Here is a 16163-nt window from a genome sequence, read left to right as displayed (position 1 = left end):
TTGGCAGAGAGAGACACAGCGAGAGAGGGAACACAAGCAGGGGGAGTGGGAGAGGGAGAAGCGGGCTTCCCGCGGAGCAGGGAGCCCGATGCGGGGCTCGATCCCAGGACCCTGGGATTGTGCCCTGAGCTGAAGGCAGATGCTTAACGACTGAGCCACCCAGGCGCCCCAACAGTATTGAGTCTTTAACCCTGTATTTGGGAAGATTGAATGTGGCCCCATGCTCCTCCTCCTCTTCCTCCACACCCTCCGAGCCCCATTTGCTGTGTAAGGACTCTTCCAACAGGTCTCTGTGGGTTATATCTTCCATTTCTTCCTCACGGTAACCCAGTGACTATTAGCTTCATTTTGTGTGTGAAAACAATGAGGCATGGAGAAATTCAGTGACTTTGCACAAGTTCATATGAAGGAGTGACCTGTTGAGAAAGCTAGCCCCAATCAAGTATGGGAGGGATTTGTCCCCTTCTCGGTGCCTGGTCTAGATGTGAGCTAAGAATTGTGATGCTGTCTAATGAAGGTGCTCTGTGGCAGCACTCACAAAGTGAAAAAAAGTAGTTTCCTCCAGGGTGAAGGGTTCTCTTGACTGTGTTGAATCTTTTATTAATCATGTCTTACGGTTCTTTGTGAAAGTCCACTAATTGGAATTGTGTATCTTATAAAATTCTTATAAATATATACCAATAGACACCAAACTGTCATACTCTGAAAAACTCCTAAGGACGGTACTCTTATTACTATGCTAATGCTCGTTTTTTCTGGGCCTCAGATTCTGAAGATGACCTATCCTGGCTGTCAAAATGCCTGCTTTTTACTGAAAAATAAGTGGTTCAACAATTGAGATTAGACTTAAGTTGTATTTTATAAACTGAAAATGCAAAAGTAGCTCACCACTTTTATTTCAGTGGACAACATTATAATACCTCTGAGAAGTGGAGTTGATGACATAATAGGGAGAATTTGTATTTATTAAAAGAATAACCTGGAAGGGCCTCTTCAGGCCATTTAATGTGATCAGCCTGAAATAGGAGCTCCTTAATGAAGCATATTATATGAGGAGATAATGTGTTATGTAGGCATAACTTATAGCCTGAAGCCTGGAAGTTTTCAAAGTATTGTTTAATAAGGCACACACTGATGGTTATTAGGTGCGTGTATTTAAAAAAAAAAAAATTGTAGGGGCGCCTGGGTGGCTCAGTCATTAAGCGTCTGCCTTCGGCTCAGGTCATGATCCCGGGGTCCTGGGATTGAGCCCCGCATCAGGCTCCCTGCTCCGCGGGAAGCCTGCTTCTCCTTCTCCCTCTCCCCCTGCTGTGTTCCCTCTCTCGTTGTGTCTCTCTCTGCCAAATAAATAAAATTTAAAAAAAAATAGTGAAATTACAGTGACTTTGAGTTTTTCTGATTTATGAGGTGGAAAATTCTTTGGAAACAAAAAATTCTGCTACAAATGGTATCAATGGCCAGTTAACTTCACACAGCTTTTTCTTATTAGCGGTAACGTTGTTGTGGTTCATGGCCAAAACAGTCTGTGAACAGAGAGCGGCATAGTACCTTGTGTTTCATACCCAGTTGACCTTCCCTTAAATTTTGACGTCATTGCCACTGTTTGCCCTGAAATCTCCTGGGATGCTGACCTCCAAAGGTGCTACTGCTCTGGGTGTGCTCAATTTCTTCGAGAATCTTTCTTAGTCTTCCTGTTGGCACGAGCACTTGCTATGATGATGATCATTTAGTTGTATGGGTTTAAATAGGGTCTCTAATGCCATTTGGTAAATTTGTGGGTCTTTAAAACAGTTGTTTTCCTGGATTCTGATTGGATACTTGAGACACCTTGGAAGGAAAAGGGATGATCCCCTCAGAGAACAGGTGTATCTGTCCAGGTGGACCGATTTCTAAATAAGTTTAAATGTCCTTAGTGTCATTTATGATGGACTGATGCTTACTGTATTTAGGATCTTGATATTGGGAGGTCAATTTTCAGTCTGAAATCACCTATGAATACTTGATTAGACAACCAATAACATGCCATGTATTTATAGGGGGAGACTGTAATAGGAAAGATTTCCCCAGTCGGCAACAAAGAATTGTTAAGTCATCAGATTTCCTGCACTGCCAGTGAAACACTTAAGAAAATAAAAAGAAATAATTAAAGGCAGGAAGTCCCTTCAGGAGGCAAATACTCAGGAAGCCAACCAAATAAAGCTAAAAATATTTCAGGTAGGAAGGAGGATCCAGCTTTCCTTTTGACATTATATTGGTGTTTTAAATGTTAGTTTCCCTCTAAGTTAAAATATCATTTAGATTTCTAGGTATATAAAAAATGAAAGATAATTGTTAAATTCAACTAATAAAGAAAAAGTAATAAAAAGTATGTATATAATATATACATAAGGTATACGAATATTACATAAACATTATTCATGCTATTTGTATCTTAGAGTCCATTTAATTCAAGCTTAGCTCCTACATAACTTTTATATATTGTACACAAAATGTATATCATTTACAGTCTTGTACTTTACTTACCTTAATATGTCATAGAATCCCTTCTTTTTATTTTCTGTTGGTTTATTTTGGTCTCGTTTAATCTCTTCAGACAACTCTTGAGTTTTGTTTTCATTACTTCTTTAATAATTAAGGGATTTCTAGCCTAAATTTTTCAAAGTTTACCGGTGAATCCTAGATTTGTTATGAAGTGTTCTTGTCCTCATTACATTCTAGATAGGGTGTGATTTATATTTCCTCTTTGACTCATGAATTATTTACAAGACTTTGTGTTTCCCAAGTTGTTAAGTTATAAAAATCTTTTTAGTATTTATTTCCAAGTGCTATTGGTTATAATTAGAAAATAAGAGTAAATAGCTTTAGTTTCAAAAAATCTGATAAAATTTTCTTTATGGCCATATACAAGATCTTTATGAAAGGTCCGATTGATTTAAAAATCTCTCTATGTATCTATATATGTATACACACACATATACATCTATATTTTGTCATTTATTTTTAAGTATATACCCAGAGATTCTAATTTAATATGTCTGAGAATTGTCTGTGCATTGGAGTTTTTAAAGCTTTCCAGGTGATTCTAATATACAACCAAGGCTAAGAATCACTGCCCTAATAAAATAATGATTCTAGCCCAGTAGTTCTCAGAATATGGACCAGTTGCACCAAGGTCACCTGGGAACTTCTTAGGAATGCAAATTCTTGTGCCTTACTCTAGATCTACTGAATTGGGAACTTGGGGACCCAGCAATAAGTATTTTTAAAAGCCTGCAAGATAATTCTCATACTCACTAAAGATTGAGAGCCACTGATCTATACCAGCTGCTCAACAGTGGGGTTGGTTTTGTCCCCAAGAAGACATTTGGTAACATCTAGGAACAGTTTTGGTTATCAAAACCGGGAGGTGGTGGTGGAGGAGACAGCTACTGCTGACATTTGGTTGGTTGGGGCCAGGGATTGGGGCACTGGACAGTCCGCCTCAGAAGAATTATCTGCCCCCCAAATACCAGTAGTGCTGCTGTTTAGAAATTGATCTGCACCATGATTTCCAAACATGACTTTCTTATGACCACCATTTGGAGAGCTTTTAAAAATCCTGACTCCAGATGCAGTTTAATTGGTCGTTGGTTAGAGCATAGCATCACGTTTTAAAAAGCTATCTACATAATTACATCTGCAGCCATGATTGAAAACCACCACTATGGCATTGCTCATCAGTACGTGTAAAACTCTTATAATGGATGGATCAAAGTGATTCTGAACCTACCATTCAATTTTAATATAAAAAGAGAGAAGTAGTCATTATTACGTTCAGATGTGATGTAGCAGGGAGTATAGAACACTAGATCTAGAAATCTAACTACCGTTTTAGAGGTACATGTTAAAAAATACTGTGAGGATGTCATCGGCAAAATCCAGAATGTAGAAACTCTTAAGACAAATGATAGAGATTTTTATCAAGAAAAAATGCCAACAAGGAAAAAAGGGAGAAGTGTTCTTAAGAGAAATTTAAGATACTTAGCCAATTTGTGCATCTTGTTTGGATCTTGGTTTGAAAGAGCAACAGAAAAACAAAACATTTCTGAGAAGATGGAAAATTTGAACATAAAAATACGATATTTCGTAAAAGTGAATTTTATGCGTGTGTATGTATTTTTTTTTTTTTTGGAGTTGTATGTGGAGGGCTAACTAGAGGTTATAGGTAAAACAAGATTGGCCCTGTCTTCATCATTGTTGACACTGTGTGCTGGGTATATGGAGATTTATTATAATAATCTCTATACTTTTGTGTATATTGGAAAATTCCACAATAGGAACAATGAGAAGGAGTATCTAAGTATGTGAGAGGAAAAGCAGGTGAGAGGGAATGGTGTTAGAAAAACTGTCAAGACAGTAGGTGTTTCCACAGTGTAAAAAAACAAAACCAAACCAACAACAGTCCATTGGATTTGGAACATGAATGTCATTTGATGGCCTTAGCAAATCCGTTTCATTGGAGAAGTGGGTCTGAAAGGAGGATTGGAATGCACAGAGAAGTGAGAGGGTGATCATGAGGCAGATTAAGGGGTTGAGCAGGAGAGGAGAATATGGTCAAGTGTGTTATGCTTGAGATAGAATGGGGTTATGCGTCTTTGAATGATGAAAGAGATCCAGTAGAGACAGAGACAGTGAGTCTCAGGGAGGAAACAGGTAGTATGTGTAAGCATTGGTTTCCTTAAAACCATCTCAACGGGTTGTCACAGAGTTCAATTTGGGTAATGTATATAAATTACTTAGCGTTACTTCTACGGTATTAACAAATTATCATAATGAGAGCTTTGGAATTTGTGCATGTGTGATGCTCATTTAAAGTTATTTCTCTTCTTGTGTGTGTGACTTTTTTGTTGAGGTTTATATTTTTGGTGATCCTTATACTTTTATCCTTTTGCAGATTGTTATAATAAAGCACTAAACTTAGTTATGTTCTTATGTTTCTTTACAATGTTTTATATATCTAGCACAAAATTTAGAACCACAAATAATTATATGTGTGTATTGAAATAATAAGATATTAAACCATATGTAAACTCATAGCTGAGTACTTTTATGGACATAAGTTAAATAAGCAAAGTGAATTAATTTACTGGGAGAGAGGGAGGGAGGGAGAGCTGGACAGGGGAGAGGCAAAAGGAATGAATGGGAGTGGAGGGAGAAAATGATGAGAGAATGCGTTTAAATTGTTCAGGGCAAATTTACCTTGATCACTGTTACTGTTATTTCTCTTATTTTTATTTCCAGCTATACTGTCTCATGCCACAAAGTATAACTTTATCTAAAGGCCTTCCATTAGTTTTTCTCTTGTAATTGACTTGAGAAAGCAGAGTCCAAGAATGACACATGTTAAAATTGGGCTTTTTTTTCTCTTTTTTTAACCAGAACTGTTCACTATGAAGGTGGTGCTGTATCTGTTCATGCACGTTCCCTGTGGAGACTAGAGACACTAAGAGTTGCGTAAGTAGAATTTGTAAATACAGCTGAGTGCTTCACGTGTACTAAATACTTCCAGTGCTGTGGACTTGAGCTTTTATGTGAAAGCTCACACTAATAACCACAGCAAACAAGCAAATGAAACACTGAGAAAGTGGTGGAGTGTTTCTTCTTGCCCTTTTGCCTACCTTTATTTCGCTTTCTTTAGCTTAAATTCACTACGCGGTATGCAGTAATTCTGTATGATCTGCTCCTGTCTTTAGCCTGATTTGTTTTGGTAACATCCTCTCATTCCCGTCTGCGCATCTCCTATCAGAAGGTGCTCCTAGGACAGAGTGACGTAAGGTTTGGAAAGAGGACAAATGGTTTGCAAGCCTTTTAACGCATTTCAGGCCTGACATTGTCTGGGTTTAACAGTCTAAAGGCCCATGTAAAACAGGAAACTTGAACATGAACGAGAGTGCAAGGGTCGTTACTGACAGCCATTCTCCTTATTTACAAACACCTTGATAGCTGAGGAAGAAATGTGGATTGCAATACAAAGTCACTGTGTATATACAAACAAATATATATATTCATATTCTTTTTTTTTTTCTTTTTGGTGGCTTCAAAACGTTGTTCAGAGGTTGACTTTTAGTTCCTATAGATAATGCAATGATGATAAAGGTGTCATTTTGAATTATTTTAAGTAGAATTAAAATATTGGGGGCGCCTGGGTGGCTCAGTTGGTTAAGCAACTGCCTTCGGCTCAGGTCATGATCCTGGAGTCCCGGGATCGAGTCCCACATCGGGCTCCCTGCTCAGCAGGGAGTCTGCTTCTCCCTCTGACCCTCCTCCCTCTCGTGCTTTCTATCTCTCATTCTCTCTCTCTCTCTCAAATAAATAAATAAAATCTTTAAAAAAAAAAAGAATTAAAATATTGGTCAGATTTTTTTTGTTGGTTGGAAGGCTCGTTCCTTTGCCTACAAAGCAATAAGTTTTCAGTGTATTTGTTCCCAATTACATTACACTTTTAGGAAATTATTGATTTAAGGTTATAGTTTCCATGAATGGCTGTAGGGAACTATCTTATATAGAATAGCTAGCTTTGTAAGGCCTACTGTTTTGAGATTATTGCTTATCTAAGGATGATTAAAATAGTTTAGTGGTCTTCAGTTGTTTTGGCTTAGATATCCCACACATCAGTTTTGAAAAAATTTGAAAGATGTCCTTGAGCATTGTAAGGTTTGAAATGCACATTTTTCATTGCTGTTTTTTTTTTCATTATCAGTTTAAATAGATGCATAGAATATAACTTATGGTGTATTAAAGGTAGTGATATTTTAGAATGAAATGAGCATACCACTCTTTTAAAAGTATCTCATTGACTCTAAATACTGCTATGATTTAATACCCATCTTTGTTTATTTAAAAATACTTGAACATAGTCTTCCTTAACGGTAAATTATTTTTTAATTCTATTGTGTTAGTTTATGTACTCTCTTTCTCATTGTCATGATATTTGTTACTCTGCCATGACAGAGTTCTTTATCCCAAATGGTATTTTTTTGTGATTGAAAGACTTTTTTTGCTTACTCTAGCATATACCTATGCAACAAAAATATGTATGTAAAATATTTTTATATTTCTCATGATAGTCTGTAACTTTAAAAAAGTTCTATATTAACCCCATTAATTATTAATTAGCTGATAATAAATTCTTCCATGTAAATACATAGTTGATGAAATCACCTAAATATTAAAACTTTTGGTAAGCATTGAAATTTAAAAGTAAAATTTTGCTGGAAATGCATCACTGAAGATGGAAAAAGAAGTGGCGGCCTCATAAAGCAAAGGAAGGAGATCTCAAAGCTTTCATGTGCTTCATAAAGGATTCAGAGAATTGAGGGAAAGAAAGGGATTTTAAAGACCTACCTGTATTTCCTTTACCTTGTGTTTTATAAAAATGACAGCTTAATTAGAGAAATGAAATAGTCAATAAAAGTGAAGTTTAGACAGATGTTGCTGCCATTAGAAAACAGACTCCAGAGGTGTTTTCAAATTTGTAGATATCCCTCCCCTTCGTGATTGTGTGCTTAGAGAAATGGGTTTGTTTGTTTGTTTGTTTGTTTGTTTTGAGCAAAGGAGGCCCTAAATCTCTCTCATTTTGTAGATTAAAAAAACGGAAGGTTACGAACTCCTGAAAACCAGGCAGGGCTTCCTTTTAATTGCCTGTTGTCAACGTTGTTTTTGATGAACTGTAATAACATAAATCCAGATCGTCCTGCGCATCCTTGCATTATGTGGTCTTGATTCTTCTTCTCGACTGTTGCCTAATGTTTGAAGTTTGACATGGGAAATGTGGGGTCTGTTTTAACTTGAATGGGGGTGACAGAGAATATAGAAAGAGCCTGATCTCCAGGTCAGCCAGAGGTGAAAGTGGGCATGTCTGCTGATTGCCTCAGAATCCAAATGACAGCAAGAAAAAAGGAATTGACAACAATAGCAGAGCAGGTAGTTTTTCAAAACCATTTAAAAAATGAAAGAGAGATGTTTCTGTTGGACTCGGACCTTGATTTACACCATTTCATCTTCCAGTCTATGGCAGAAAAGCAGGAGGTTCACTTGTAATGAATGTAATTATGTTAAGTGTTTTTTCAGGTTCAAGTTCTATTGAATTTTTGAACTACTTTGACTTCATTGTAAAGGTACACATTAGATTGCATTGAGTTTACATGCCTTCTTATATGCATTGGCCGCGTAAATACTCATTTTTTCTTTGTACTTAGAAAATGATAGTCAAAGATTCCGCTTATGTTTACAACAGAATTTTATACCCAAAGGGCAATACTTAAACTATAATATTTGGGATATTCTTTTTTATTTCCTCCAACCAGGTCTCAAACTATATATTTGATATAATTTATGCAGCCTAGTAATTATATATTTTATATTGCATACTCCTGCAAATAAAATTAATGTTGTCAAAAATTTTTCAGTATCATGAACATTTTAATAAGGTAAGTTTTAACCTTGGGAGCTAAACATAATAGAAAACACATGCCTGTATTATACCCCAATGTAAAGCTGTAAGAACATATTAAGTACAATATACGTTGGTCTCTGTAGTAGGAATGCTCATTGCAATTAAAAATATGCATTAAGTATACTTCAGATTCCACTTTGTTATATGTTACAAAGAACCCACAAAATCAAAGGTGGATGTATCATGAAGAGTGACCAAATACTTCCTGTTTCTTTGAGGTCATTTCAAGTGAATATAGGTAATACATAGGGAACAGTTTTCTGTTATGTCACCATGGAAATTGCATTGTATCACTATGTTACTATTACTGGTTTTGGTTTTTACTAAATATTTGCTGCCCTCTGATTCTCCTGGGCTTGTTCTCTTTTCTTCTGGGCCATGGGCATTAGAGGCCAGCTAATTTGAATGGCTGTATGCTAAAGAAAATGTGCTTAGACTTTACAGTGTTTTGCTGATAATTGGCCAAATTCATTTCCATTTCTAACATAATCCTGTTGGTGACCTGAAAGGAGTACTTATAAATATGCGCCCCTATTAAGTAGATTTGTACACAGTATCCAGAATACCCTCTAAAAAATCTAGTGCAAAGCATTACATGGTCCAAATTTGGAACTATTTCGAAAACGAAGTTGTTTTTTATGATTAGGATGAGTCATTACTTAGGAAAAAACATTTAGGTGGTTTTCAAATAATGAAAGTGAATATTAAAAATAATTGTGTTTCTCATAGCATCTGCAAAGAATACACTTATTTTTTTATTGTTATGTTAATCACCATACATTACATCATTAGTTTTTGATGTAGTGTTCCATGATTCATTGTTTGTGCATAACACCCAGTGCTCCACACAGAACATGAAGAATACACTTATTTAATAAGAGGGGAATAAACAAAGCTTGTTTATTTACTAGACTAGAAATGATTTAATATTATCTTCTTGGTAAACTTTAATTTCATTTTTAACAATACTGTGCTATTAGTAGGGTTTATTGGTACACGGTTATTACTTTACTGGGGAGACTTGTCCAAATTAATTGCCTTTATAAACAAATCCATGTAATAATCTTATCACAGTAGTATTCTGTTAGTTTTCCCTGCTAATACTCAAAATGAAAAATCCAAGTTAGGAAATCAGCATAAAATGACTTACAGTTTACTAAGATTGGTAAATTTGAAAAAAGTATTCTCAATTTGTAGAACACAAAAGACCCTATATTTTTTGATGACCTTTTTGATCACCTTATATTAAAACAAGCTTCTTAGGGGCGCCTGGGGGGCTCAGTCTTTAAACGTCTGCCTTCGGCTCAGGTCGTGATCCCAGGGTCCTGGGATCGAACTCCGCATCGGGCTCCCTGCTCAGTGGGGAGCCTGCTTCTCCCTCTCCCACTCCCCCTGCTGGTGTTCCCTCTCTTGCTGTGTCTCTCTCTGTCAAATAAATAAAATCTTAAAAACAAAACAAAACAAGATTATTAATTAAATCATGGTAAAATTTTCCATATTTTCATTTTTTGTCTGTGTCATTAATGATAAAACCTTCCACTGTAATTGTTTTTATAAGTAATTATCTTTTTCTTTTGCCTCATTTTCTCTTTTCCATTGCCCTGTGAAGCTTCATGACATATGTTCTTTTTAGAGTATGTTTTTTTCTCTTTATAAAATACCTGACTATATCCCCTTTATGCTTTTTGCCTTAAATTCTAATTTGTTTAATATCAACTTTACCATCACTATTTCCCTTTGAATTTATATGCAGGGTAAATCTTTTTCATTCATTTATTTTTATTTCTTGAAAAAATTATTTGATTTTCAGCATATTTTTATCAGTGATAAGAGGCCATCCTTGTTTTGCACATAACCGTTTTAAAGGTGTGCATATCACGTTGTTTTCCTTCCGTACCGTAGTGAGCACAAGGTTCAGATACATGCGACCTTCATTTAACACAGCACTGCGCAAAACAAGGATGGTCTGTATCTTGATTTTTCTTCTCTACCCTATCTAAAAGTCATTTTAAAAAGCAGATTTTAATGATCATAACTTTGCTTTTTATCTTTTTTCTGCAACCTTAGTTTGTATGCTCTTTATTGCATTTTATTTTTTTCCTTTTTTCCCCTCTTGACCTTTTTAGAATTCTCATATTCTTGGTTTGTCTTTTTTGTTGATCAGTTTTTAATGATATAGTTCCACATTATTAAAATTCAATGCATAGGAATAGGTTTCAAGTTAATATATACTTTATATATATGAGTTCCAGTTAATCATAATTAGGCATTGACTGAATTACCACTATTTTCCAAGTCTGCAAATCCAACAGAAGTTTTTAGTAAATTCGAAAGTATTCTTGAAACTTAAAATTTCCATATCTGTGACTAGATTAGATGTTAACTTGGGCCACAGTCCTTGCTCTTTTTTGCATGGGGTAGTAAATAGCGTGGATGGCATTATAGTTAAAGTCAAAGTCTTTGTGTTAAATTTTGCTACTATTAGCTGTGTAACATTGACTTTTACTTAGTCTTATACTGGATCACCATTTTGTTGTTTGTGGAGTGAAATTCATACCACCAACATTACAAGGTTTTTGAGAAACATTAAATAAGACAATATATGCTAAGCAAAGTTCATTGTCCCAACACATATATTTTAATTGCTTTTTCTCCTGTGGTTGTGGATGCTATTGGATTAAGTCTTAGCTGTATTTGTTAGGTGGAGTGGAAGCCACATAAGATGGGGCCAACCTTTCCGACTACGCCATGTCACAACAGGAAAATACTTGAGTCTCATGGAAGACAAAAGCCTTCTACTCATGGACAAAGAAAAAGCTGATGTAAAATCAACTGCATTTACCTTCCGATCTTCCAAGGTAAGACAGAAAATATATTTTTGGATTACCTGTAATTATGTCCCCACCTGTAATTATGTCCCCATTTCTTTTGATGTTAGTATATGTGCTGCCGAAGCGAGCACCATTTCTTTTGATGTTAGAAATGCAAAGAGAAAGGATGTGAGTATCATTTCTCTTTGCATTTTTTTTTACATGTATTTCTAAATTTCCAGTTTCTCTTCCATCCATTCCTTTCCAGTAAAACTCATTTCCTAAACCACTAAAACTGCCCAGGTGTCTCAACTGGTTTATAGCTCTTTGGTTGTTTACATATAACACATGCATCTAGCTTGTTTCTGTTTTACTTAAGCTTTGACAAGGGCACTTAGCACAAACCTGTAACAATATGTTGGTAAAGCATGTCAGAACCTCAAAGGCACATTTACACATCTGCTCTTACATGCAGACCTTTTTTCTTAGGTCTTTTGAATCATTTGTAGGGGGAAAAATCCTCTAAGAAAACTCTTTAGATCTCGATAAAAATTCCTCTGAACCAGATGATGAGTAGAATAGGAAAAAACACATATGCATCAAGGTCAAGTTGGAATGCTGGTGCTCCAGCACAGCTGGTCCCCTCAGTACATCATGCATGGTCGCCAACATACCAACCGCACAATGCAATGGATTCCCACTCAGGCTTCAGCAAAATAACAAATGTCCTCAACAGTGAGGTATCTCTGGAATAGTTGAAAATCACATGTTGAGTTGACAGATGCCAAGCATCTATTGTATTCATTTTTATCGTAATTATATACTTGTGTCCTTAAGCTAATGAGGAATGTGAAATTTGAGCATAATGGTAGGAATGAGGCTGGATTACTGATTAGCTTTTGTTGCAGAGATGGAAAACCTGATGTCCCTGTTATAGCTAAAGGGAAGTTTGGGTGAGTCCAGAAGTAAATGTGAGAAGACAGTAGTAGCCTGAGCACACATCCCTAGTGCCATTCTGTTAGTTGTCCTGCTTTGCCGTATACAGAGTGGTGGAAGATGCTCCAGACTCTGGAGGTGCCCAGAGATCTCCGGGAGACACAGCAGTGTAGATTCCTATTCTGTATGGTGAGAATAGAGAGGTGAAGCTGGTAAACCCCAATGTACGATCTCAGACAGGATTCACATATGTATATTTGTTGTGTGGACCCATAGACGGCTCTGAATGCTCTATTTCATGGACCTCTGGTGGGCAGTTGCTCTTTATCTCTGTAGATGGAAAGCACAGTTGGTCTTGCTGTGAATGAGCTTAGTAGTTCCTTCTTAATGAACTATTCAGTTTCTCTAAAGTTAATCTCCTATTAAATCACTCTAATATGCAAGTAGTTAATAATTCACTGTCCTGTACTCCACTTTTTAAATTCACCATGACAATTGTATATGATAACATGGTTGAGAGTAGTGAAGGTAGAGGTGAAAGCCAGGAAAATACTTTGTTTCTAGAATCACAGAATTTTCATTTTAAAATCACTGGCAAATTAGGTAATAAAGTTTTTTCTTATAATATAAAAATAGTAACCATTATTTCTTTCTAAAATTACTTCTTTATTATGTATAATAGTCACAGAAAATTTTTAAAGGGGATAAAGAAGTGTAGTAAGGGGAAAATTATATTCCCTTACAAACAGTTGTGTGTATGAGTGTATATTTCAGTTATTAGTAAATATATACATATTTTTATATTTAAGCTAATTAAAATTGAAATCTATTTGATGAAAATTATTTTCTGCAATTACATCATAAAGAAGCATTGAACTTAGAACCAACTAAAACAGATTAAGATAGTCTTTAATTATAGATGAAATTATATATTTTTAAAACAAAATACTGTTTTTATATTAAGATTTTAGAGAATATAGTATAAATAGATTCTCTCATTACATTTGATCATGGCCCTGGTCTTTGAAATAAATATAGGGTTCACTTAAAGGTGTGTGTATATATATATATATTTTTTTTTTTTTCACTTAAAGGTATATTTGTTGCTTTTTTTTCCTTTAGTGCTATTGACAGGTTAAAAATGCCTGTCATATCTTTATATATTTTTATTATACTATTTCCAATAAAAATAATGAGTACTTCAATTTCTGGAAGGCAAAGACTTTTTTATACATTCTGAGTACACAATTAATGACTCTTGATTGATGTACTACTGTGTTGCAAATCAACTATTCATTATTGATGAAAAATTGAACTTTTCCAGATCGGTTGAAAATATCAACTTTTATCTTGGTTTTAGGGTATGGTTTTGGAAATTCTGAAGTAAAAACCATCTCTCATGATCCTTTGTACTTGCATTAGCAGTCACTTACCTGTAACTGTTGAAACCACTTTAAAATTTAGCAAACCATTAGGATTATTCTTAAAAGTATAAGTGAAAGTGGCTTTAAAAAACTATTCTAGTTAATATAAGGAGGAATTTTTTTTTGATTGTCATCGGGATGTCTTTGACACTAATGTGAGCACTCAGGACCCAATCTCAAATTCATGATTTGACAGAAGACTCAACAATTGTTGGTGAGTACATATTTTCAGAATACACTGAATAAAGTGGAAAATAGTTCATAATATAACCTATGTTCTCTTTTTTCCAGCTTTATTGAGATAAAATTGACATGTAACATTGTGTAAGTTTAAGGTATACAACGTGATGATTTGACACATGTATATATTGCAAAGTGATTATGTTGGTCTTCTTTAGAGACAGCATTTTACATAATGAAGAATTCAATTGGATTCATGTAGATTTTCTTAGACCAAGTGTTCTTCAGTTTCTCTACCTGCTAAAACTTGAACCGTCACTTTCCAGTGTGTTGAAATGTCAGTTTTAATCATTGGTAGGTCTTGCCAATTACAAATGTATTGTACTTCCCCCAAGATGTAATTTGTCTTTAGCTTAATATGCCACTAAAATATTCCCCTGTAGGTGATATTTCTCCAGTTTTCTTTTTCCCCACACACCCTGAACAACAACCTTTTGCTACTGAAATTATGGAATACCTACCTCAAATAAGACTGCCGTGGAGATGACAAGGGTTATGGATCTATGTCATTTTTATTTGGGATTTTTAAAATTTTTGGTTCAAAAAATGTTTAAGATGTTTTAAAATATCCACACCCAATGAAAATAAGTATAACAACTAACAGTTTATTATATGCCAAGTAATGTGCTAAGCACCTTACCTGCGTTATCTTATTTAATCCTAGATCAAGCCTATGAAGCTTAGATAATATTTTTAATCTTCATTATGCAGATGAGAAACTGTGGCTTGGATGAATTATGTGGCAGTTTCAGACTCTGGACGTAAATAGTAAAACTAAAGCCCTCTTGAATAAGAAAATTAAAGATTTAATAATAATAATGATAATGTCAGGTAGAAAAGATACATTGCTCACCTGTGATCATCTGTTATGGTTGTTTAGTGATTGATTAAATATCTGAAAAAATAAAAGCAGAGTGGAGAATTTGCTTTTTTCTTATCAAAATAGTTATACAAAGTCATCGATGGAGATAGATTTTGCATTTAATCAGGATTAAATTCAAAATACATTTTTTCAGTCACCCTTTTTCAAGGGGTGTTGATGGCATAATAGAAAAAAATGCCAATTATGGTTTCATAGAAGATACAGAAATTCAGTTAGAGTTGTTATGCTGATCCTTTTTAGTGGCAGTCAGCCCGAGAATGAGCTCACTGAAACCGTCTATGGTTAAGATGAGGTCTATCAGTCAAAGTTCAACCAGAGAAGCAGAGCCAGCATGAGATATGTGTATAATAAGGGATTTTTATTACGAGAATTTGCCTTATGAGATTGTGAGGGCTGGTTAAGTAAGCCTGGAGTCCATCCTGCAAGTGGCCGGAAAGGAAGATCGTGATTAGGGTGGAACCCCATGGGTACTAGCTGCTTGGCGTCTTTGAGTTCAGGGAAAGCCTAAGTCCTCCTTAAAGGGCTCACCTGATTAACTGTCACTCATCCAGGGTATTTGCTCACTGTCAACTGAAAGGGACCTTGAGTACATCTGCAGGATCTTTCCACCTTTGCCATGTAATGTAATCTGACCATGAGTGCTCTCCCATCATGTTCGTTGGCCCAACCCACACTCAGGGGGTGGAGATTACACAGGATATCAGAGAGCTTTTCCTAAGGTGCTGTGATCTTGTTTTCCTGCTGCTCAAAGACCCTTCCAGAACAAGAAATTTATTAAAGCCCTTCTCTCCACAAACCCACCCACCAGAGTGTTTCCTCATGAGATTTCTGAACACCAGGGGTAAAAAATAGCTGTGTCTTTTTTATAACCCTGCTTTGAATGGGCAAAGCTTGGCCTGGTCTCTCTGTTCCAGTAATTTCTCTGACCCTTTTGCGTTTTTAGACTCCGAGTTCTCAGTGACTATTTTATGTTTAAGTGTGACACCATAAAGAAGCCAAAAAAATTTTGACCTTTTAATTTTCCTAACTTTAACCATTGTTTGTCTTAAGGAAAACTGGCTATGACAAAAACAAACATGCCATCCTTGAAGGATAAAGCCTTTTTTCCCCCCTTCCTGTCAGCCACCTGATGGAATAATTTAGAAGGATTTAAGGATGATTTCAATTAATGCTAGAAGAATCTCTCTGAACTACCTTGTCCATATAACAAGAACATAATCCTACCTAACTAATTTAAAAATCTTAATGAGCCTTGGGGTGCCTGGGTAGCTCAATTGGTTAAGTGTCCAACTCTTGATTTAGGATCAGGTCATGATCTTGGGGTCATGAGATCGAGCCGCACGAGGCCCGCATGGGCTCCATGCTGGGTGTGGAGC

At 35.7% G+C, this 16163-nt stretch overlaps 1 protein-coding gene across 1 annotated transcript in view; it reads left to right on the top strand.

The window, feature by feature from the left end:
- RYR2 (ryanodine receptor 2) overlaps positions 1–16163 on the top strand; it is a 728853-nt gene that overhangs the window by 338428 nt on the left and 374262 nt on the right. Inside the window, exons 11-12 of the mRNA XM_073878937.1 lie at positions 5419–5493; positions 11196–11352. Of these exons, the coding sequence (XP_073735038.1) occupies positions 5419–5493; positions 11196–11352 (232 nt within the window). The remainder of the gene's footprint in view (positions 1–5418; positions 5494–11195; positions 11353–16163) is intronic.

Source organism: Callorhinus ursinus, unplaced genomic scaffold (assembly GCF_003265705.2).
Source record: "Callorhinus ursinus isolate GAN/ISIS: 27379988/994484 unplaced genomic scaffold, GSC_fseal_2.0 scaffold32, whole genome shotgun sequence".
NCBI lineage: Eukaryota > Metazoa > Chordata > Mammalia > Carnivora > Otariidae > Callorhinus > Callorhinus ursinus.
This window is presented reverse-complemented; position numbering and strand designations above follow the sequence as displayed.